We start from the raw sequence: 24189 nt of genomic DNA, 5'->3' as shown, positions 1-24189 counted from the left end.
GCATCGGGAACATCCGGGGAAGTCCCAGGCCGACCGCGGCCTCCAGGCGGGGCGCGGGGACCCGGCAGGCGAGCACCGCAGGTTCCTGGGCGGGGTGAGCTGGCCAGTCGCTGACATTTTTTTGTTTGATCTAGACTGCATGGTGGACAGGGGTAGGCCAAGGCTTTTCCGCCCGCTGAAAGCCAGCGAAAAAAACAACGGGCGGGGAGCAAAAGCACGGCGCCTACACCCCACTACGATAGGGTTAGGGACAAAAAGACCTTCACCCGACCCAGACCAGCGCGCACCCGCTGCACCTCCTTATAAAGGAGCGGCTGCCGCGGGAGCCGATTGGCCGACGCCCTCCCACTGGGGCTCTCGCGATATCGGGGCTCTCGCGATATCCGGCCTCTCAAAAAGTTTCTTTTTCAAAAGTTCTATTTCCGGCCATGAGGTCAGTGGCTGCCCTTCCCCCACATCCGTGTAGGCGAGCCCTTGGGTCGGCCGAGGAGCTTTAAAGGAAGGCGAAAACTTGATTTGTGCTTCAGCGTTCCCTTTTCCATACGCTATGGACCGGGCGCGGTGCACTACGTTAAAAAAAAATGGAGTTCACAGAAAAGTTCTTCGGCCGGGACACACGTGATTCTCAATTCTGATCGTCCCAATTGCTAGAGAATTTTACACAAATAGATTCCCCGGCAGCGCTGACCAAATCAGAATCCTGACTCGGCTCGTTGGGCAGACTCCGACTTCCTGACCTGCTCCCTTCTTCTTAGAATGCATCCTCTTTATCTCACGGAGAAGAGGGTGGGTTTTATTCACTGTAACTACTTGCATTCTTTATCTTAACCTGAAGAACTGAATCTACCTTTTAGTAGGAAAAAGAAATGCTCACAATCATTGGCTTTGCTTTGATGTGTCGAGATTAGCTTTTTTTTTTTTTTTAAAGGTGCAATCTACCATGAATAGCGGGGTTTTTGTGGGGTCTTTTTGTTTTAATAACGGCGGGTATGATGCCGTTTTACGTGTAACGGGCTGATCTTCATCCATCTCTTGGGTGAACTCCGCGGAGTTGCTGTTGGCGCCTCAATCTAAGAGAAAAGTAAAATGTTGGGGGCTGGGGGGGAGGGTTCAGATGATTGTAAGGGCAGTGAAAATAGGAACGGGATTTTCACTTTGTTCCCTATCCCTAGATTACCTGAAAAGGATCATCTATGACCTGGTGTTAGAGGCTGGAGCCTGCATAGGATGTTCCTGGCCGAGTGTTGGGTTAACTACCTAGGAGACAACGGTTACGGGTTGTGTGCCCGCCTAATCTAGCAAACTACCTGGCAATCACTTTAGACTTAAATCTCTTAACCTGTTTACATCTCAGTTTCTTAATTTGTAAAATGGGAATAACACCTGTCCATCTTTCTGGGCTGAAGTTTAAATTAGATAAATATACGGTTAGCTCTATTTTTCTTTTAGGGAAAGAAAGCACTTTTGTTAGATGGGACAAGGGTCTCAAAGTCTGGGCAGTTCTCATTAAATGCGATTTTTGCTAAATGTTAAAAGGTAGCACAGTATTTTGCAGAGGCAGCTATAAATAGGATGAGCACAGGAACTCAACCGGATTAGTGTAGCCAAACGGCAAAGAAGAAATCAATATGTAACTCACCGAATAGTCTATGTAAGCAGTGGCTAAACCTCCTTTCTGAGACACAAAGCTCTCTTGGTGAATCAGTTGTCTTTATCTGCTGCAAGTAAATAAAACTACTTCACGACAACTATGAATGGGACACCCCAAGTGGTGAACCCCTTGAGTTCCATAACATTTTAAGAATTTTAAGAATTCTAAAATGAGGGGTTGGGATCAATGTCTCTACCTGCTTATGGATCTATTGAGTGCAGCATCAATTCAAACTGCCGTCATTTTCTACACCTTATCAGATCTTGTCTTGCTTTACAATCACTAAAATGGGAGGCACATGCCAAGGAGTGAAACGCACAAATGCTTCACAAATGCTTGACTCAGGCCAAACTGAGTTACTTACTGCTACTTGTATATACCCATCCTTTTTACACCTTTTTACATCCTTTTTACAGCCTTTCCCTAATGTTCCCTCTGCAGGAATATGCTTCTGGTGAAGTCTCCATACCTGCCTACTGGGAGTACACCATAGAAGGCATCAGGGAAGGGGACAGAGATGAAAGGGGAAAGCCTCAATCCCTGTCTTCTAAGAACATATCTAGTGAGGAAGAAAAACAAGCAAACCAAATGATAAGGCTGCATAAATTAAATGGTCAATAGAAGTACAAGCAGTATGTGCTGGAGGACACAATTTAAGACTCTATGGAGGAAGTAGCATGTGAGCTGGACCTATGAATTCTCTAATTCTATAAGCAAAAGAGTGCCTGAGGGACGTTATCTCATTTAAACTTCACAATGACATTGTGAGACAGGGATTAGCAATCCCACTTCATGGATGAGGAACTTGATTTTCAAAACGTTTAAACAATGTGCTTAAATCGTGCCCCTGGTAGGTGGCAGGGCCTGGATCTAAACTCAGATGTGATGCCCTTAAATTCAGAGGGAAGGGCACTCCATTAGATTTAAATTCCAGCTGTCCTTCAAGCCCAGCCCCAAAGCCAAATCTATAAAAAAGTCTTCCTTGAACACTCAAGGTACTCTTCCTCCTAGGAACCCCTATGCAAGCATTTCATACTTCTCTTAGGACACACTCATTTTCTACGTTGCATTATTGTAATTAAGGTATGAATCTCACCGCTTACACTAGACTGCTGGCTTTCCTTGGGACAGGATCTGACTGCTGATTTAGCACTCATTGCTCTTAGCACAGTGGTTTGCACAGAGGAGATACTAAATACTCTGAGTTATATCAATACTGCCATCATTCTTTCAATCACACAAGTCATTTCAGACCCTTCTTTCCCCCTTCATACCTATCTAATGAGGCACCAAGACTTGTCAGTTTTTCGTAATTTCTTTATAATTCCCATTGCCTATAATCTCAAGTACAAGACTTGACTACTTTATGTCTAGACTAACTTTTTAACTGATCACCAAATCTTCGGGGCCCTCCCAGTACAATTTGTCCTCCAAACTATTAACACATTAATCTTAATGTCTTTATATCTCCTGCTTTTAAATCTTTAATTGTTCTCCTTTGCCTATAGAACACTGAACACAAAGCCTTCCATGCCCTGGCCTTAATTTATCTCCATACTACTTATTGCTCTTAGTCTACTCCATATAAGCTCTCCATTTTAACAAAACCATTCTATTGAACATGCCTTGGCTATGCTTTGTTCATTTTCATCTCTTTAGCCCCTTGCTCATTTCCATTATGCTTTTCTGGATATCTGCCCTCTTCCCCTCTCCCTCTACACATTCATGTTGGCATACCTCCACTATGAAGTCTTTCCTCATAGCAACCTTCTTTCCTTAAATATTATCAAACTTAAATCTATATCACTCATTTGCTCTCACTCCAAGGAAAATGTAAGATCTACAAAGTTAAGAATAATGCTTCCTCTAGCATTAAATTTGGTCCTACTCAAGAAACATCTGTTTCACTGCACCATTATTTCCCCCCATTACAGAAATGTAACAGAGATATGGACATTCCACTAATTGAAATATTTTCTGTTCTCCCAGAAACATAATATCCATTCTCTCCCATACTCAAAACATTTTCTTCTAACCATTTTATCTGTATTTAGAAGCATCTTTGGTGTACGATGTTGGGTCCGACTTCTTTGAATTCTGCAGCAGTGATCCACATGTCCTGGAAGGCAGACAAGGATGCGAGAATAGAGCCTCCCATCCACACCGATATTTTCCTTTCTGGGACAGCTATAACCTGCACAGGGGTATTGGCAGGCACCACCTTTGCTATATCTTTAACTAGTCGCTTTTCTAAACCAGAGAACAAGGTTGATCCCCCAGCAAGGATAATATTGGAGAAAAAGGAATTCCTCAGATCTGTATCGCATTTCATTATGCTGCTGAAGCACATCTTATCAATGCCAGGAGTTGCAAGGTTCACGAGAGATGGAGAGAAGAGGGCCTCCGGACATTGAAAGAGCTGGTGATGGAGCTTGATCGTCTTCCCATCAGGTAGTTGGTAAACTTTCTCTATACTAGCAGGGTTCTTGGCCATTTCTTCCTCATAGTTCATCGCCACATAACAAGATATTTCCTTAATGTCTGCCACAATCTGTCTGTCTGCAGCACTAAGCAGCATGATACCGTGGTCCTTCAACAGCATCATGAGGTGGTTGGTGAGGTCAAGGCCTGCCAGATTTAGCTGCTGGACAGCATGAGGCAGACAGTAACCTTCAAAGATGGGCACACACTGGGTAACTCCAGCACCTGCACTCATCACAAAGCCAGTAGTGAAGCCAGCAGCAAAGAGAGCCAGCACCCCCTGGATAGACATATAGAAGGCAGGAACCTCCAGGTGCTCAAAAAACACTTCAGTGATCTGTTGTCGGTTGGCCAGTGGGTTTAGTGCTGGCTCTGTAATCAAGACTGGGCCATCACAGGGCTTTAGCTTCAGGTTATGGTCATAGATATGTTTCCATGTGATTTCCATGTCTTTCCACGAAGTAACGAGACCACGCTCCACTGGGTAGCTGTAGGAAGAGCAATAACATAAATCACAGGTTTAATTTTTCCAGTTTCCCTTCAAATCTGGGTTAATCTCCATATTTATTACCAGTATCCGTTTATGGGCAGTGACTGCCTCACAGAGAAGGTAACTGCCAGCAAAACTTACCACAGCTACCTTCCTCTGCAATTTTTCTTTCCTCCCCCGCCAATCTCCTTGGAAGACCCTTTGTGACTGTCGTGCAGGGTCTCAGCTCCCACTCCCCACCCAAGAACGCAGGACACAGTAAGGCCAAACAGGAACACCCACGGAGCCATAAGTAGGGGAGTCAAACCAATATATTCTCGCTGGCGTCTGGGCTGGAGACACAGGAAGCAGGATCTACATAATCTGCCTAACAGCAGTCCGCGCTTGCCAGCCACCATCTTCTTGCTAGCCCCCATTCCTCTCTGCTAGCGTAGCCACAGCCGTTATATTAGTGGCCAATGGCCTGCGGGTTACAGCTGACAGCCAACTAGCCACAGCTGCTGGCCATCTGATCACAGTTGATGGCCATTTACTACCCGAGCCAGCACTTTTCTATGTGAGGCCGAGAGCCTGGAAACTGTTTTTTTGGGTTTTGTCCCCACAGTGACTTTAAAAAAAATTGGGGGGGGGGTGAAATCTTCACATAATAGTTTTAATATCAGTTGATTGAAAAGAACACCCAAATGACAAAGGTACCATAATTAAGTAACATCCTTAAATGAACGTGTATTTTGATAAGTTTACACGTTTGAATACATTAGTGTAGGCAAAGAGCAAGTGATATTCACTCATTAGATGTCTGGCACCCGCAGAGATTTGTGGCCCACGCGTTTGCAATGACGTTGGCCAGCGGAAACTTTCCTGGCTTCCTTACCCTCTCTCTCACCCCGGCACCCCCCATCTGGGCTTTCCCCCCTCCCCCTCCACGCGGGTCCTGCCCGCCGGAAGAAGGCGGTACCTGATGGACAGAGAGCTCCTCCTGGCCTGCGCCTGCTCGCCCACGCACAGCTCCCCCGCGCCCTCGGCCGCACGGCTCCCGCCCTTATCGCGGCCGATGATGTTTGGGTAGACAAACTGGGGCTCCCGGGACCCAGCCAGGCCCGCCTTGATCACTCCGGAGCCGTTGTCGATCACCACCGGTCGCTGGGTGTAGCTCATGCTGCCGCCGCCGCCTCTGGTCCCCCGGCCCCCGCGGTCCTCGCCGAGCCAGGAGGGCGCCAAGTGCGCGGCGCAGCCCCTGGGAAGCCTTACAAGGTTCCAGTGATGCGCTGGGGGCCGCGGCCTGGACGCCGCGTCACAAAGGCCCCCTCGCGGCCCCTCGGGGCCTGAGGCCAGCGGGTGCGGGTCGAGGCCGAAACAACTCGCGGCCCACAGACTCTCCCGAGGCCCCTGCGCCCCCAGCTACCGCCCGTCTGTGGGTCTCACTGGGCCGGTGACTCCCTGCGCTCTGGAATCTCCGAATGCCACCATCAGGAAAACCCGACTTTCCTCCCTAAGGATACAAATCTAAACTTTAACAAAAGGCTTTCTCTGATACTTCGATGAGTTATAAAAATTGTATTTCCCAAAGCCATTGGTTGAATTCTGGTTCTTACAGGTGTCTGTGCAAGGGCCTGCAGAAAACTCTGGAATACGCCCTTGAAATTGGGAAAAGGTGGAGATTTGACAGGGGATAGTTGTCGCAGAGGGGAAGCACGGCCCGTGCTTTTGATACCCTCGTGAACTTCTGAAGGGGGGGGGGGAATGCTAGGCTGTAAAGTAGTTTTTTAAAACTTTTATTATTGTTTCTACGTAGTGGGCAATACTTTCTCGTGATTCTTTCCTGTGGTTTCCATGCAAAATGTATTCAAAACCAAAATGGTAGGATCTCACTTTTTATTTATTTCAGCAATCTCATCAGGTTATCTCCCGGGGTAGTATGGAAGCCCATTCTCATTCCCTAACAATTCTTGGTTTTTAGGCCTGAGAATGTGTCTGCTTTTTCTTTGCAGGAAAAGTGATATTCCTTAAGTCATAGGAAGTTCAGGCTTAGAAAAATTTAAGGACTTAAAAATTTAAGTGCCAAAAAGTGCATCTTGGTGTGTCTTTCTTTTTTACCTTCTCAATTTTGTACACCTTGTAGAGTGTATTTTAAAATAAGTACGCAAATTAGAAATTCCTGGTTAGTCTACAGAAGCAGGGGAAGAAATTCAAAAGCTTATGCACGAGTCCCTCCACCAGGGGCTGGAAGAGTCGCTTTCTCGCTGATTAAAACAGTGTAGCAGTGTGGTGTTGCCACCAGGATCCGCGAGCCGCCGGGTCGCCCAGGCCCACCGAAGCCCCGGAACTCGCCTGAGACTCTCAGCAGCGCGATGCGGGTGAAAGATACGTAATCAAACACTTCTTTCCCATTGAAGAAAGTGTACCCCAACGAAAGGCAACTAGCGGGTGGCTGGTTTCTACAGCAGTACCTACGGGGCTTTGAAAAAGTGCACGCAAATTCCAAATTTTGATGTAGTAGCACTACTTAATTGGACACACGTTATTTTCCCTTGTCTGGGTTTATTTTTTTCTTTCTGTGCGAAGGGACAATAATCTTATTTAATTCACAGTTCATAAACTGCATGTTACATCTATATGTAGGAGTTTCTGAAACGCAAGCAGCAGCTAAGTTTCCGTAGTGTAGTGGTTATCACGTTCGCCTAACACGCGAAAGGTCCCCGGTTCGAAACCGGGCGGAAACAGGCTTCGTTTTCTTTCCTAAAGTTAATTCTGGCATTTTAAAAGATATAAATCCTGATAATAACTTGCCAACCCTTGGAAAATTGAACTTTCAGTTTGGGTGATATTGTATTTGTTCACCAAATGTTTTTATTGACGGCTTGCCATGTGCAAGAAGTGTTCCAGAATTAAAAATTTTTTTGAGCTCAACTTACAACCTGATATTGGAAAAATGTGATGTACAGTCTGGAAGGGGATATCAAATAGTGTAAAAACTCAGCCTGTGTCCTCCTGAGCACTCTGTATTACATGTCATTTGATTCTCTATTAGTTTTCCCTTGAAATTGCAGATTTCTCTAAAGCTTTATTCTTATTCTATATACTTAGTGTCATGCTTGGCACTTAGTACTCATAAATTTATATTTCTGAATTAATAAATTACCTAAAAGGGTACCGACAAAAAATAAAACTGATATCAGAAAGAAAACTCAGAAATATGAAATCAAGAAAGAACGAGCGTCAAATGTTTTCGTTATAAACAAACAACAGCTTTATGCACAGATGTGGTTCTTACTGAGTAGACAGAAATAAGTTATAAAAAGAGCAAACAGAATCTGGTTGGAAAATAAATCTCAGGAAAGAAGAAACCAATAAATTCCAGTTGAGACTGTCCTTTAAAACAAAGTCGCGAGTAAATTTCCTAGGATCCTGACATAACTTCTATCAATAAAAAATGTTGAAGTTTTGGTTTTCTGAGATTTATGCTGTCCGCGGGCACTAGGGAAGAAGCCACCCTAACATAACACTGCTTATCTTATTGTTCCTGCGCCTTTTGTATACTACGCAGCTAACTGCCGTCCCTTTCCTTCACCGTACAAAACCTGAATTCATTGTAAATAATTGTATTACAAATTTTCGAGCTGACTCAGAACCTTTTCGGTGTAATGACCGCCTTCCTCCAACGTTGCGCATGCCCAGTTTGCCCTATAGCTTTGCTCCGCTTTAGTTCATGAGAGGTCTTGTCACCAGGTAAGAGTATCCTGGGAACTGGGCTATCGTTGGCAGATGCAAACAACACCCAGGGAGTCCCAAGAGCTTTCGGGCATGTAAACTAAAAAGGGTGATCAGTCTCAACTCAAAAATTCCCCATGGCGCAGAGCCCGAGGACACGTGCAGCTGTTTCCACTCGTGGGGTCCTGAGCCAGGGGAGGATAATGGAAGACAAGCAACTACACGCCCCAGGATGCAGTGCGCAATTTGGCTCTTGGAAAGAGGCCTGCGGTGCAGCGCTACCCGTCCTGGGCCCAAAATGCGGGCGGAGCGCGAGACGCCGACTGTCGGCGATGAGAATGCTGAGAATCAGCACCCCAGGCGGGGCGCTGTGAGCGAGCCCTGGGTCTCGTATCCTTGACGCTAGTTATTTTGGGGGCGAGGGTGCTCGGCATGCTGGCGAGTGCGGTCTCTGTGGGCCAAGCCGTTCAGCCCAGACGGGTCCTGGACCCCCACGATCCTAGAGCCCCCAGTGTTACCTCTGGATGCCTGGAGCCGGATGTGACGTCGTCCTGGAGGACAGGAGAGGAGGAGTGTGGCGTGGTGACGTCCTCCCAAGATGGCGGGGAGACAGTGAGGAAATTGTGATCCCCGTTGGATTGTTGTAAGTGAGTTCCGTCTTCACTCCCAGCGCGCTGCCCGGGCCCTCTCCAGCCCCCGGGCCACTGTGGGGCGCGCACCACGACGTTCGAGCTCAGGCCGGGCGAAGGTGCTGACGTGGAAAGCCTGTGCGAGGCCGCCCTGGTGTGGGCCTTGGCGACAGCCTCTGATGTGGGACTTCGGGGGAGTAGGAGCTGGAGCTGGGACAGGGTAGGGCGGCAGGAGCCAGGAGAGACTGGCCTTGGCTGCCGCTGTCCGATGCCTCCCCCCGTGGAGAAGGGGCGGTGGGGGGCGAGGGACGGTTCCCCTGACAGCCTTTGGCCCCGGTCACCCTCCGTTTTGAAGCCACTGTGTGCGCCGCAGAAGCTAACAGGTTTCCGTGATTTGAGAGCAGCCTTGAACGTGTACCGTGTTTTTCCTCCCTGTGTCCCAAGGAATCTTTTCTGTTTTTCTTAACATCTCTATGCCTACTGCGCTTGAAAGTCCGAAGGTTCAATTGGTGCAAAAGCATGACATGTTTTAATGCTTTTTTCAGCTTGAATAACCAGAACTGTTATTCTTGTTTATGTTCCGTCCTACCGGTTTGTCCCTTCTCCCCTTGGGTGAAACGTTTGATGGAAAGTGAGGGTGACTGATTTACTCTTTCTTTTTGTCTTTTAGAACCAGGGTAAAATTCCATTCTGATACCAAAATGCAGTATTCGCACCACTGTGAGCACCTTTTGGAGAGACTGAACAAACAACGGGAAGCAGGTTTTCTTTGCGACTGCACCATAGTGATTGGGGAATTCCAGTTTAAAGCTCATAGGAATGTGCTTGCGTCGTTTAGTGAGTATTTTGGTGCCATCTACAGAAGCACTTCTGAGAACAATGTCTTTCTTGATCAGAGTCAGGTGAAGGCTGATGGATTTAAGAAACTGTTGGAGTTTATATACACAGGAACTTTAAATCTCGACAGGTAAAGTACACATTTTATTTACACTTATACAAGCTAGGCAATAGTCTTTGGAGCCAAAGGAGAGTTTTCAGCCCCTGAACTCAGAGTCTTCAAATATTGATGTGCAGTATTACTATTTTCTGTTTATTTATTTTAAGGAGTCAGTGTCACTGATTTGAGATGAACAGACTACAGTTTTAAGCACCAAAAGAACATGTTAATACCACTTGTTTTCTCACACATTTGATTTACCTACTGAAACAAAGTCTGATTTCAGTTACGTAAACTTGTAGATGAAACACAATGAATTCTAAGTAAATTCCAGTTTCCCCTGCTTCTTGCTCTTTATATTCCTCTGGTCTTCTCTCCCCCTCACTCTCTGTCAACTTCCTCATGAGGTATTTGGGGTGAGGGAGTGTAGATGGGAGAACAAAGGAAAAATCTCTGTGTTCATTTAATAGTGCTACTTATAGTTGGAACTATGAATAGCAATGTTCAGGACCTCTTCCTGATCTTGATTCAGGAAAATAATGTCATTGGAGTGTAAATGGCAGTGACTCCTGTTATCTCTCTGAAGTTACCAATACTAATGTTTAAGTTAGGTTCAAGGTGTTAGAATGCTTCTCTAAGATGCTTAATACTGTCACTGCACTAACAAGAAGTAGGTTCTGAGGAATCTGAGAATGCAGGCACTATGTTTCCCATACATAATGAACTATATAATTAGCTTAATACGACTGCATTTGGGGGGAAAATATGGAGGGGAATAACAGGAAAGAGAATCCACTCAAATTACCCATCTTCTTTCCTTCATCTATTATGAAAGTGTGAACATGAATAGATCATAATTTTCTGACACAGAAAGATCTTGCCTGTCAGTCACTTTGTGTCTTTGAGCAAGATGCAACCTCTTTGGGCCTCAGTTTCCCCATCTGTAAAAATGAGATGGTAATAACTACCTTGGTGTTACTATTAAGTTTAAGGATTTACTTGAAGGCCCATCTCCCAATGAACATTAGTTTCCTTTATATTCTCTTCTACACCCTCCTCTCCCCATTAATTCCACATTTCTTGGAGAAAAATTAGAAAAAGACATAAAGGAAACACCTGAAATTCTGCCACCTACTGATAACCACTGTTAACATTTTGATAAATGTTTTGATAAATTTTTGATAAATGTTTCATTCTTTTCCAGATAATCTGTAAGATATATGCATATGCATATTAAGCAAAATCCTTCCCTCCCTTTTACATTGCAGTTTATCATGGAAATAATTCATCTTTAAAAACCTAGAATCATGCTGTTCCTTATTACTTTTGAAAAGCAAACATGCTGTTTTGCAATTATTTTTTAAATGGTGTAATGCAATCTTTGAATCAATTCTGTATAAGTTGATTAAAGGAACGGAGCAGTGTCATAGATTAATCTCACATGATAAATTATTTAAATTTACTGAATAGTTGACTATACCAAGTGACTGATTAAAAATTCAGAATACTTAATATAAAATAACCACAAAACCAGTAAATTTTAATTGCTCTTCAGTTTAGTTTTGTCACTTTCTCAATTAACTTCGCTGGGAAAATCTTGAGTTGATCTCAACACACTGAGGAGCATCTTACTTTGAGCTTTCATGCAAAGAACCAATGTGAAGAAGAGCCAGATGTTTTGCTCAGTCTTTTTTGGTACATATCTTTTCTGGGGAGCTAATTGAGCCCAGCCACAAATAGAGGATTTGTACCAAAAATAGAAAGTCTGTGATTTAGTGATTAAGAAAACAAAATAATAGAGAATTAAGTAGACCCAAGAGCCAGATTACCTTGGCCAAATTTTAGTTCTAACACTGTGATCTAGGAAAAGTTATTTCTGTAGCCACCCATATATCTGCAGTTTGTAATTAAATGACTTTCAGTGACTGGTCAAAAGGTAAAAGCAAGTTTTCATGCACTGTGACTTCATGCTTATAAACAAAAGCAGATCATTTATTGTCATAAACAAATGCTGATCGGTTTTTTTAACTGTAACAGATTATAGGCTGTCTATGAAATAGATAAGTAATTTATATGGATTGCTGTTTTAGTACTGAACAGTTAATTAGTGTGTGACTCAATGCTAGTTTATATTAGTCTTAAAGACTACCTGACCTTGTTATCTGTTTGATGGTTCATTTTATGGAGCACTAAGCACAATTATAATTTGAGACCTAAGTATAAAAAGTGATAGAGTAAATTTGGCTTTCATTCTAGTGGTGGCTCATTTATTGTAATTTAATAGGTTATGTAACAATTAATTAAAATGCTTAAGAAGAAATGTAATGTTTTTAGAGAATGATAATGCTATATACATGGAAGAAACATACGAAAGATGAATAAGATTGTATTTATATCTTGGGCATTTGTGCTATATCTTTGCAGATAGAGAATTAACTTTTTTACAGAGATCATTCATTATATATATTCCAAAATTAAGGCAAGGGCCATACGAAAAGAATATCTTAAGTAATGTTTCCTTATCTAGGGGAAAGAACAGATTATGTTCCAAAAGTTTATTTGTAATATATTTAGGAACTTGGGATGAATTTTCCTAGAGAATAAAATGTTCCTTAAACTGGTGTTTAGGTTTCCAAACTAGCCTATAAATCTAATCAAGAATCAGCTGAAAATGATTACGTTTATAATAAAAGATAAATTTTTAAAAGCCATTGTAATGCTAAATTTAAAAAAAAGGAAACACAGGTGGTACTTGAGGCAAAGCAGGTTTAACTAGATGAGAAAATGGGTAGAGATTTATAAATACTGTAGTGTGTATATGTGTATACTTTAAATGACCTGAAAGATTCATGACACTGGTTATTTTTTATTTCATTTCAAATTTTACTCCTTTTTAAATAAAGATGTATTAGTAGCACTATGTATTATTAGCTATGATTAAAACCCTTTTCTGGTTCATACATATGATGAATAGTGAAAAGAGATTTTTTTTTTCTGGCAAATTGAGTATGTGAGGAAAATGGCAAGTAGGAAGGTTACTTGAGTGAGAGGTGTGTGTGTGTGTATGTGTGTGTGTGCGTGTGTGTGTCCGTGTCCTCAGTAATTAAAAGGGTCATATTTTTAGTGTTAATAGCAACTCAACTCGCTGATTTTACAGCTGAGAAAATTGAAGCATCCAAAGTATGGTGAGAGCCAGTGCTAATCAGCGTTTCACTAACACGGTAAACTTCTGGAGCACAGGGACTGTTTGATGTTTCTTAATATCCCTCTTAGTACCACACGTGGTAGGTAAACATTGACTGGAATGTTGAACAGGTGACTTAAGTTGTTCTATATAATTCTAATATGACAAACTCTCCAGTTAACTTTGGTTGATATCACACACACACACACACACACACACACACACACAAAAGAGGGAGGGTTACAAAAGAGAGCGTAGCACATTCTAAAACCTTGTTTCTGCAAGAGTGATGATGGACCAGCAACATTGGCATCACTGGGAAGTGTGGTAGAAATGAAGACATTCACCACAGAATTAGTGAATCTTACATTTAACAAGATCTCTCGATGATTCACATGCATAGGAAAGTTTGAGAAGCACCGTTAAAGTCCCTCACAGAGGGAGGGGAGCAGAGGACAAGTTTTTTAGGCTCTTCCTGTGGCCAGTCCAGAAGCATTGGTTGATATCTGAAGAGGTCTCAGGACGAATGGGAAGAGGCAGTAAGTTGCCAGGAGTACATGTGTGTTCCAAGTGTTTTTTAAAACAGGTAGAAACTTTAACATTTTATTTGTCAGTAGTAGTACATCGGGAGTTGTGAATAACCATTTTTCATCTTTTCAAGTTCTGTCAAAGGGGGAATTTTTGCCTAAACATTATTGTGAGTGAATGAATGAATTTTTAAATGTGTTATTTGTTTTAGTTATGCCTTTTTCATCATTCTGCTTCATTAGGTCTTTAAAAGATTTTGAAATATATGTGCAGCTCTGTTTCAAAAACAGTTTTTCTTTGATCAGAATATTGTAATTTAGCCTTGTTTCCTTACAGTTGGAATGTTAAAGAAATTCATCAGGCTGCTGACTATCTGAAAGTGGAAGAGGTGGTCACTAAATGTAAAATAAAGATGGAAGACTTTGCTTTTATTGCTAATCCCTCTTCTACAGAGATATCTAGTATTACTGGAAACATTGAATTGAATCAACAGACTTGTCTTCTTACTCTACGAGATTATAACAGTCGGGAGAAATCAGAAATGTCTGCCGATTTAGTTCAGGCAAATCCTAAACAAGTGGCTTTAGCAAAGAAGTCATCTCAAACTAAAAGGAAAAAGAAGGCTTTCAACTCCCAGAAAACAGGGCAGAATAAAACAGTGCAATATCCCAGTGACATTTTAGAGAATGCATCTGTTGAATTATTCCTAGATGCAACTAAATTATCCACGCCTGTGATAGAACAGGTTGCACAAAGAAATGATAATTCAGAACTCGAGTTGACATCAGTTGTGGAAAATACTTTTCCAGCACAAGATATTGTGCAAACTGTTACAGTGAAACGGAAACGTGGAAAATCACAGCCAAACTGTGCTCTGAAAGAACACTCTATGTCTAATATAGCCAGTGTCAAGAACTCTTATGAGCTGGAAAGTTCTGGGGAAGAGCTGGATCAGAGGTATTCCAAGGCCAAGCCAATGTGTAACACGTGTGGGAAAGTGTTTTCAGAAGCCAGCAGCTTGAGAAGGCACATGAGAATACATAAAGGCGTCAAACCTTATGTTTGCCATTTGTGTGGAAAGGCATTTACCCAGTGTAACCAGCTGAAAACGCATGTAAGAACTCACACAGGTAAGACTGGTTTGTGGGAGATACAATTGTTGTTATACTGTGACTGAAATAATAATACTTTTCTAGAGAAGATATTTAATATACAGTGTTGACTCTTTGTGACCAAAATTTGATACATACTTGTATTCATAATAGAATTTAGCGTGTTAGACTGTTGAAAATTTCTTTGTAATTGTGACTCAGTTATTTAATGGCCGTTTTATTGTAATAGGTACTCTAAAGTCCTAATACGTGAGCTCTTTATACCATTTTCTGTCATAGTTAAAATAAGGAAAAATTTGGTTCTAGCTTACTATTTAACAGAGAAAGATATTAAAATTGGTGCAGAGTAAAAGTAATTACAACCCAGGCCAATTCTCAGATTTTGCCAACATACCTCACTACCTGCTTCCTAGACTTAGTCGACTTCTAGAACATGTTTGTTGCATGACACACACATTCCTTCCTCAGCTTCTACATTTATTTTTATTGGTGCACTTAGGTTTGTATTTTTTAAGATGCAATGTGTATTCTCTCATTGATGACTTTTCACTGTTACAAATTGAGAAACACTCGTTTCTTTCAACTCTACCAGTGTTTTCAATAGTCAGGAAGAAGAGATCCTATTTGCTTTTTTCTAGCAATTAACATTTTCTAAATACCGAAACTAGTACTGTTGAGGAACTCTTGTGAAAGCTTATATGGCTTAAGCAACTAAAACAGAATATTTCTTTCTAAACATAGATTTTATTTACTACTTCTTTTAGGTGAGAAGCCATACAAATGTGAATTGTGTGATAAAGGATTTGCTCAGAAATGCCAGCTAGTCTTCCATAGTCGCATGCATCATGGTGAGGAAAAACCCTATAAATGTGATGTATGCAATTTACAATTTGCAACTTCTAGCAATCTCAAGATTCATGCAAGGTAAAAAACAAAAACAAGAATTGTTTGATCTCTGAGTCTGGCATTCATCATAGTCTTATGAATAGACTACTGTATTAGAATTCAGGACAGTGGCGTTCCAATTGTGTGGTTCCACCGTACACCATTCTCAGCACAGTCAAGGAACCACAAGGAGGGAGGCCATGGGGGCTGGAGGGGAATAAGGGAGTGAGAGAAGTAAGATCAGAATGGTGATACGGCATCCAGATCGTGTAAGGTTTTGTAGGCCATTATAAAGCTTTCACTCTTGAGATTGAGAAATACGTAAGTGATGTGATCTTGTTTGCCTCTTCGAAGGATGTCTCTGGCTGCTCTATTAGGAAAAGATTATAGGGTCACAGAGTGGAAGTAAAGTTACCTGTTAGGAAGTTCTAGATAAAACACAAGTAAAAGTGATGTTGGTTCAGCCAGAGTGGTAGCAATGGAAAAGATAAGTATTAGTCAGATTCTGGACATATTGTTAAATGTAGGACAAACAGAATTTCCTGCAGATTGGATGGGGCGTATGAAAGAGTAAAATCAAAGATAATTTTGAGGTTTTGAGCCTGGCCAACTGAATAGATGGTATTACCATTAACTGACATGGAGAAATTTTGTGGATAGAGCAGTTTAAGCAGGAGTACGGGAGTCGTTGGAGTTCTGAATGTTAAATTTGAGAAGACTGGTGGACATCTCACTGGAGATATACAATAGATGGTTGGTTCTGTACATCTGGAGTTAAGGGGGCTGCTTTGAACTAAAAATACAAATTTGGGGGTCATCAACATACAGATAATATTCAAAGCCGTAACACTGGATGAGGTCACCAAGAGAGTGAATGTGGATAGAAAAGAGATCAAAGGACTGAGTCATGGGCATTCTAATTAAGAGTTCTGGGAGATGGGCAAGAACCAGCAGAGGTGACTAGGAAGGAGCAGCCAATACAGGAGAAAAATCAAAAGACTGGGTTGCCTTGGAATCCAAGTGAAGGAAATAATTCCAGAAGGGAACGATCAGCTGTGTCAAATTCTGATGCCAGGGAGATGAAGATGGAGAATTGACTTGGATTTAGCAAAGTGAGAGGTTGGCAGTGCTCTTGACGAAAGCAGTGTTTTAGCAGAGGTGAGAAGAGAGAAGAAGTGAAAAGTAGAACAGTTGAAAATTCAAGGTTTTGGTAAGCAGGAGCAGAAAAATGAAGGAGCAAGTGAAGTCAATGGTCTGTATTTTGTTTTGTTTTAAGGTGGGGGACATCAGTATATTTGTATGCTACAATCCAATGGGGTGGGAAAAATGGGTGATGGAGAGTGGAGGAAATTGCAGGAGTGATATCACTGAGTAGGCAAGGGGATAGTGTATTAAGTATACAAAATGGGAGTAGTTGGATTCAGATGAACTGTCACCCTCAGAATTAACAAGAAGGAAAGCAAAATCTATAGGTAAAGATGTCTAGAGAGTTGTGGTGATAGGAATTTTCTGATTGCCTAAATTTTTCTCAGTGAAACCGGAAGCAAGGACATCAGCTAAGAGAGGATGGGTGAGGAGGTGCTGGAAGTTTGAGGGACGAGTTGTGAAGAGTGAGTGAATGCACAAGCAAAAATAATTGCCTACAGTATTAGGGATGCACTTGACAACCATATAAAGATGATGGCAAAACTTTTGGAACTGGTCTCAGAATGAATGTTTTTATAACAACCAAAACATTTATTTTTGACTGTATACATTGAAACTTGGTTTTAAATACATATGCTAGATCTGTTAAGATGAAATAAAATAAAATATTGTATGAAAAATGCTTGCTATATAGATTGACCTCCAAATTGTTTTACTTACCAACATAAAACTTTATATTTACTTACTAACAGGAAGCATAGTGGAGAGAAGCCATATGTTTGTGATAGGTGCGGACAGAGATTTGCCCAGGCCAGCACACTGACCTATCACGTGCGTAGGCATACTGGAGAGAAGCCTTATGTATGTGATACTTGTGGGAAGGCATTTGCTGTCTCTAGTTCTCTTATCACTCATTCTCGAAAACACACAGGTAAGAATTTCACATGGAGAGACTGCTTAAAATAAGGCAAGTTGTAAGAAAAAGAAGTTAAGCCTTTATAGAAAGTATGTTGCAGACTTTGTAGTTATATATCTGTTGTGTTTGTGCTTCTTGAATCTTTTTATGTTTATGATATTCAGATATATATTAGATTAAAAAACAGACTTATTTCTAGTAGGTGAAATACATGGTGGGTGAAATTTTTTACCACATAACTGAATTTTGATAGTGTGTAAATTTGAGACATATTTTATGACCTTAGACAAACTCTTAGCCTCTTGAAGTTTCATTTTCCTTAGATAAAACTATGGAATGAAATTAAGGGGTGGGGGTGGGTTTGGGTAGAATACTGATTTTATTATAACTTCTTAGGACTTTTCATACAGACATTCTAAGATTTGCAAGTTAAACAGATACTTCAAATACTAAGTATCAGTTTTGAAAAATTCTATTTAAAGATTCTAGTTTTTTTGTAAGGTACATTTTTAGTAGATCTATTCTAAATGACTTTATTCATCTTTAGTAATATAGTAGACAGCAAGAATTGAAATACGGATTGATGAATGTACGTGTTTTTAATCATATAAAAATCAAACTTCTTGCCCAACTAGAAGGACATTTGCAGAAATAAAGTTTTATTATATTAAAAGCATCAGGTTATATGAACAGTATAAAATAATTACTAATATTCATTTAGGTTGGATCACACTGAAAATACCTCTGAAGTACAATATAAAGAGGTTTTAATTTAATATTTTAGAACAGCTTACTTAGATATTGTAATTGACAAATATTATATTGGTATAGTACACCACTTCGCTATCTTTTATTTTCCATCTAGGTGAAAAACCATACATATGTGGTATTTGTGGGAAAAGTTTTATTTCCTCAGGAGAACTCAACAAACACTTTCGATCCCATACAGGTCTGTGTTTAGGGAGAACGTATTATTTTTTGTTCTCTCTAATTTCTTTTTATGTAAACCTTGACTTTTAAACCATTATGGACTATATGGTATCTAATCACACTCTTTATCTATAGCAATATTTTAATGTATAATATCAACTTTCTATTTGCTTCTTTAGTTTTTTTTAGTTGTTTGGAGTGTGAATTAAATTTGGTTGAGAATTTTGTAGATTTTCTAAGAAATATGCCAGATTATCAATAGTTTTTAAAAATGATTTGGATTAAATGCACAGATATAGGAAGAAATGAAAAGGAAAAGATAACAAGATAATATTAGATATTTTTAACAGTGTTCAGTATGCAAGTTTTAGGAATAAATTTTAATATTAACATGTTTATTATAAAGTAATAAGTAGTAGGAAGAAAATATTGAAGGTAACAAAAATTTTAAACAAGAAAATGCCACTTTGAAAATATGCTGTTCTGACTTTTTCTTTTTAAAAATTATTCCTCATAATTCCTATCTAGAATAGTGTGAGCACCTAGGAGACATTTGATAAATTTATTGGCAACTTCTGTATTCTCATGCTCTTTAGTTTGCATTATAAAGCATTGTTCTTATTTCAACAGAATTATGTTGTAGCATTTTATTCTGTCAGTATTTTTTAAGCATTTTCTAATTTGTAAGCCACCTGAGAGCAGAAACCGTAATTATGCTCCCCACCCCCACCCCCAGGTACCGTGTTTCCCCCAAAATAAGACTGGGTCTTATATTAATTTTTGCTCCAAAAGATGCATTAGGGCTTATGTTCAGGGGATGTCATCCTGAAAAATTATGCTAGGGCTTATTTTCCGGTTAGGTCTTATTTTCAGGGAAACACAGTGTATCTCTCATCCGGGTCTGGCATATAATTGGCACTCACTAAATGTCTGATAGAAATAAAAGTATTATTTTTTTAGTTTAAAATTTCTGTTAATAAAAATGCTTGGTTTTCCCTGAAATGGCGATACTTTATGTACTTTATGTAAAGTAAAGGAGTACCAATGTATATAAAAGTTTTCATTTCACTATATTAAAACCAAGTGATTAAAATGGTAATTTGAAACTAAATCTAAACAGTATAGTAATGTTTGTAATGTGTTTATAAACGTTGATATTTTTGTCTTAGTTAACTTCCAAAATATTGAGGTTGTAAACTTTTTAACTTGTTTTTCAGGAGAAAGACCATTTATCTGTGAATTATGTGGAAATTCTTACACAGATATTAAAAATTTAAAGAAGCACAAAACAAAAGTCCATTCTGGTAAATGCTTATGTTTCTTAAAAAATTTGGGGCTCTCATGTTGGTGCTATTTCTTAAAATGTTGAGATGCACATTATAACAGCTTAAATTAGAGTTGTTAAAAATTAGATATACATATGAGGAAGGTAGTTTTATAATTTGCACAAAAGTTCGCTCTGAATCTCTTTTCATATTGACCTTCTAATAAATAACACCTGAAATATTTTGACCTTTAAATACCTGATTTATGAACAGTTTCAAAAATGCAGGGCTGTATAGGCAAACTGTGTGTCACTGTTCCCCATACCAGAGTCCAGGCTGCCTGGAGTTTACTGTGGTTATCTGAAGACAGGGGCGTCGTGAACACTAGTCCAGAAATTACCAGAGGAAATAAGGAAACGGGTAGTCCCAAAATGTTGTAATATATAAAAATAGAAAGGCAGACTACAAAATTTTAAGTCTGTTGCTTACAATGAATCCTTGAAAAAGTTTGTGTTTACCATGTTCTTTCACCATGATTAGGAACAAACTTCTTTAGTGTGAAGAGAGGATAGTAAGTCTTTGATAGTAAATCTAAATATAAAGATTTAATTAGTAACATCTGAAAATTGTATTGAATCATTAATTCAACAAACATTTATTAAACACCTCTAGAGTATACATAACTGCAGCGTATATGAAGTTGAATAAGGCATAGTCCTAATCCTCCAAGAATTTACAATCTGGTGTGGGAGAACAGAAATCTACATAAATATGATTACAAGACAAAATGTAGGATATAATAGAGACACAGAAGTGCTGAAGAAGAGATTAAGTACTTCTGAGGCGAGTATTGAAAGTCTTAATCCTAGAGAATTTGCAGGACGGAAAAGAGTTCAGAGCATGGAGATAGGAAAGGAAGGGTTCATTCCAAGCAGAAAGGACATTGTGAAGAGAATCACTGGGATGAGAAAGTGCAGGCTATATTCTTGGCTGGTTGAACTAAAAAGTCTGCAAGAACAGAGAGAATTACAATTTTATGAAAGCAACTCACAGTTTTATCTAATGAGGACAGTGAGATTGAAATGTCAGTACTTTGCATTGTCAGGAGTCTAGTAAAGCTAGTGGAAAATTTGAAGGTAAAATGTACCTTTAGTCAATGTGATAATTATTCCTTTAAGTAGAGCAGAATTTTTCACCACTGAAAATATATGAAAATGCCATACCTCTGAACTTCAATTTAGAGAATAGTATGAACAACTCATTAATACAGTCAGTGAACAAATAGAGTATTTATTAAGTGTATTTACTAAGCACTATTGGGTGCTTTGAAGAAATTAGAGAAGTAATTTGACATTTACCCTCAAGGAATTTACAGTCTAGTAACTGTAAATTCAGGGCATACCTGAGTGTTAAAGAGCGATGAGAGAGGGCCAGCCCGGTGGCTCAGGTGGTTGGAGAGCTGTGCTTCTAACGCCGAGGTCACCAGTCCGATTCTCACATCGAACTGTAGTGAGCTGCGCCCTCTACAACTAAGACTGTGAACGATGGCTCTCTGGAGCTGGGCTGCCGTGGGCTGCCGTGGGCTGCCATGAGCGGCCAGTGGCCAGCATGAGTGGCCAGCAGCCGGCGAGAACTGCTGAGAGCTGATGACTGACGCCTGACGACCGACTGCCTCAGCGCGGGGAGCTCAAGGCTCATAATACCAGCATGGGCCAGGGAGCTGTGTCCTACACAACTAGACTGAGAAGGGCTTGAACTGGAGTGTGTGGGGTGGGGGGGAGGAGGCAGAAGAAAGGTGGAGGGAAGATATCACAAGGCACTGTATGAAACATTGACAAATGAGTGACAAAACAGGAGAAAGAGTTCACCCTGGTCTAGAATAATTAAGCCCATTTTTATAATGGAGCTGGTGCTTGAACCGAGTGTGGAGGCCCATGTTGGATTTGTATGGGTAATAAGGAGGGCAAGTCAGCAAAGAGACACAGCATGAGTAACAGGTGTGGTGGTTGGAGTGCAAGTTCTGGGCGTGGTAAGATTCTACCTCAAGGTTTTGGTTTTGTTTTTAAAGATAGTACAGACTTTTTTCCCCCTTCCATTTCAGGGGCAGATAAAATTCTAGATTCTAGTGTAGAGGATCATCCCTTGAGTGAACAAGATTCCATACAAAAAAGCCCTTTATCAGAAACTTTGGATGTGAAGCCTTCTGATATGACTTTACCACTAGCTCTTCCGCTTGGGACTGACGATCACCACGTGCTTCTGCCTGTCACAGATAATCAGTCTCCTACATCGGATACATTGTTGAGGTCGACAGTGAATGGATATTCAGAACCACAATTGATTTTTTTACAGCAATTGTACTGACTTTGTGAGGATTTATGGACTTGCTAAGACATCTCTGGTAGTAAACATAAATATTTCTGGTAAAGTGCATATACTCAAATTACCGTTCATTTGAGTTGTGACCATTATTTTTCATTCACTGAAGTAAAAGTACCTGATGCTGCATCATAACTGTGCAATGCCTGTTTTGATTTTTGGCTTTTATGTCTAGATTATACACACAGCTTTTTAAGGAATGAATTATACTACAGTAGCACTATTTTAGGTGGTTACGTTTGATTTTCTCTTAGAGCTGCCTTAATTCCATTTTTATTTTGCATTTTACAATTGCCTTTCATTTATTAAAAGTGGAACCTGTCAGTTGATACAATTCAGCCTTGACCTGTGGCATTTGAAATTTTTCTTCCCCTCAAAATTGAAGCAAAATCCATGATGGTATCAGTCCAAGAGTGTTGCTGTTACCAAGCCCCATAGACCATTATGTAAACTATGAGGGAAAAGATAAAATTTCATATTTCTGCCTAAGAAAATTTAGGTACTCAATAAGAATTGTGCTATTTCGCTATTAATATACTTCATTGAAGGTAACTTTTCTAATGAAACAAAAAGATGTGTTTCTCTTACAAGGTAAAAGAAGTATATAAAAATTTAGAACTCAATATTCTGGAGAAAACCAGTGGTTGGTACTTTTGATTTGGGTTATCTGAAACTACATTTTCAACATGAATGTAAATAGATATTTGGTGTTTTTACCTTGTTAAAAGACAGTTTCAAAATTTGATCAGTTTTCTAGATTACTAAAGATGAGGAAAATATACTAAGTTTCTAAAAATTTTCATAAGCCTCTCTTATACCTGTCATGCACTTTTTAAAATATTAAATTATAAAAATTTAATATTTTAAATATAAGTATATTCTAAATATAAATTTAATGCATACCATGAATCACTTGGCTTCTGAATTTGATACATTAGATTTAAGAAATTAATTTCAGTTACAAGTAAACATTTGAGTTATCAGAAAGCCAATTTATTAAACATTTTATATTTATGTTTTCTATAAGTTTTGAGTTTTAAAATTTTATAAATTATACCACATTTTGTTGTTGTAGTTTCACAGTAGTCCTTTTCCTTCCTAATGAACGTAGAAAATTCAGTATTGTTCTGGTATTTCCCCATCTCACTTTTCCCACAGACTGATTTATTTTACTGCCTGATTTTTGGACATTAAATTATCAGTTCCACAAAGTCATTTCTACTGCTGATCAGACTCCATGGTGACTCTTATTTCTGCCATGCATTAGTTATGACTTGTTTTTTGCTTTAAACTACACCTGTAATAAAGTTAATGTATTTTCTATTGGTGTTGATTTCTTTAATTGTATTTTCTCTGGGGTCCTAGTCATAGGAGCCAACTAGAGGACATAATAAAACTACATAATTCTTACAAACTAGAGAAATCATCACCATGTCACAGCACACTCAACATTTTCACAATAAATTGCCACCAGTGGGATAGACTTAATTGAATAGTTTGAAATATTGCCTTATATTTCCATCAAACACAGTATTATTTATATAAGAAATCTAATTATGCATGTATATTAATACACTGGGTTTAAATACAATTTATAGTTATAAAATGTTCTGCTAATCTATTCTGGCTTAAATTTAATAGCAACTTAATGGAATGTGAAGAAATTAAAGAAAACTAAAAGACTCAGCCTCCTTAAGAAGTCTGCTGAAATGGAGAGGTTATATTTAATTCACATGTTCATTAATCCAAGCATCTAATGAACAAAATTTCTTTTTAAAACTACTACAGTAATGTCATAATTCAACGAGAGCAGTAGTTACCAAATTTCCTCTAATATGGTAATTACCATTTTGCCTTTGTATGGATTAGCCTTCAAATTTATTTTTAGTATTATTGTATTGGAGTGCCTAAGGTTGATTTACTGTGCTTTTCTTTATCACACCTG

General features: G+C 39.7%; 2 protein-coding genes across 5 annotated transcripts; one reads left to right on the top strand and one right to left on the bottom strand.

Moving 5' to 3' along the window:
• Positions 1 to 2959: 2959 nt before the first annotated feature.
• On the bottom strand, positions 2960 to 6036 carry ACTRT3 (actin related protein T3). The gene is made up of 2 exons (XM_081069354.1): positions 5581 to 6036; positions 2960 to 4620 (listed from the first exon to the last, which is right to left on the bottom strand). Exons 1-2 carry the CDS (start codon positions 5778 to 5780, stop codon positions 3702 to 3704), a joined length of 1119 nt encoding a protein of 372 aa, XP_080925480.1. The 5' UTR covers positions 5781 to 6036; the 3' UTR covers positions 2960 to 3701.
• Positions 6037 to 8774: 2738 nt separating this feature from the next.
• Positions 8775 to 22576, top strand: MYNN (myoneurin). 4 transcript variants are annotated; one of them, XM_081067293.1, is made up of 8 exons: positions 8775 to 8976; positions 9633 to 9929; positions 13948 to 14741; positions 15488 to 15647; positions 17507 to 17685; positions 18536 to 18619; positions 19818 to 19904; positions 21967 to 22576. In XM_081067293.1, the coding sequence occupies exons 1-8, from the start codon at positions 8858 to 8860 to the stop codon at positions 22227 to 22229; spliced, it is 1983 nt and encodes a 660-aa protein (XP_080923419.1). In that variant the 5' UTR covers positions 8775 to 8857; the 3' UTR covers positions 22230 to 22576. The 4 variants fall into 4 exon arrangements, with proteins under 4 accessions (XP_080923419.1, XP_080923420.1, XP_080923421.1 ...); XM_081067295.1 differs by having other exon boundaries at positions 8848 to 8980; positions 21967 to 22383; XM_081067294.1 differs by lacking the exon at positions 18536 to 18619 and having other exon boundaries at positions 21967 to 22575.
• Positions 22577 to 24189: the final 1613 nt, after the last annotated feature.

The sequence above is a fragment of the Rhinolophus hipposideros genome (genome assembly GCF_964194185.1).
Source record: "Rhinolophus hipposideros genome assembly, chromosome: 2".
NCBI classification, from domain to species: Eukaryota; Metazoa; Chordata; class Mammalia; order Chiroptera; family Rhinolophidae; genus Rhinolophus; species Rhinolophus hipposideros.
This window is presented reverse-complemented; position numbering and strand designations above follow the sequence as displayed.

Excerpts from the sequence above, each read along its gene's own strand:
- ACTRT3 (XM_081069354.1), bottom strand. The coding sequence starts at position 5,780 with ATGAGCTACACCCAGCGACCGGTGGTGATCGACAACGGCTCCGGAGTG. Across the intron at positions 4,621-5,580 it reads AGGAGCTCTCTGTCCATCAG|CTACCCAGTGGAGCGTGGTC; the intron begins GTACCGCCTTCT and ends CTCTTCCTACAG.
- MYNN (XM_081067293.1), top strand. The coding sequence starts at position 8,858 with ATGCCTGGAGCCGGATGTGACGTCGTCCTGGAGGACAGGAGAGGAGGA. Across the intron at positions 9,930-13,947 it reads GGAACTTTAAATCTCGACAG|TTGGAATGTTAAAGAAATTC; the intron begins GTAAAGTACACA and ends GTTTCCTTACAG. Across the intron at positions 19,905-21,966 it reads CAAAACAAAAGTCCATTCTG|GGGCAGATAAAATTCTAGAT; the intron begins GTAAATGCTTAT and ends CTTCCATTTCAG.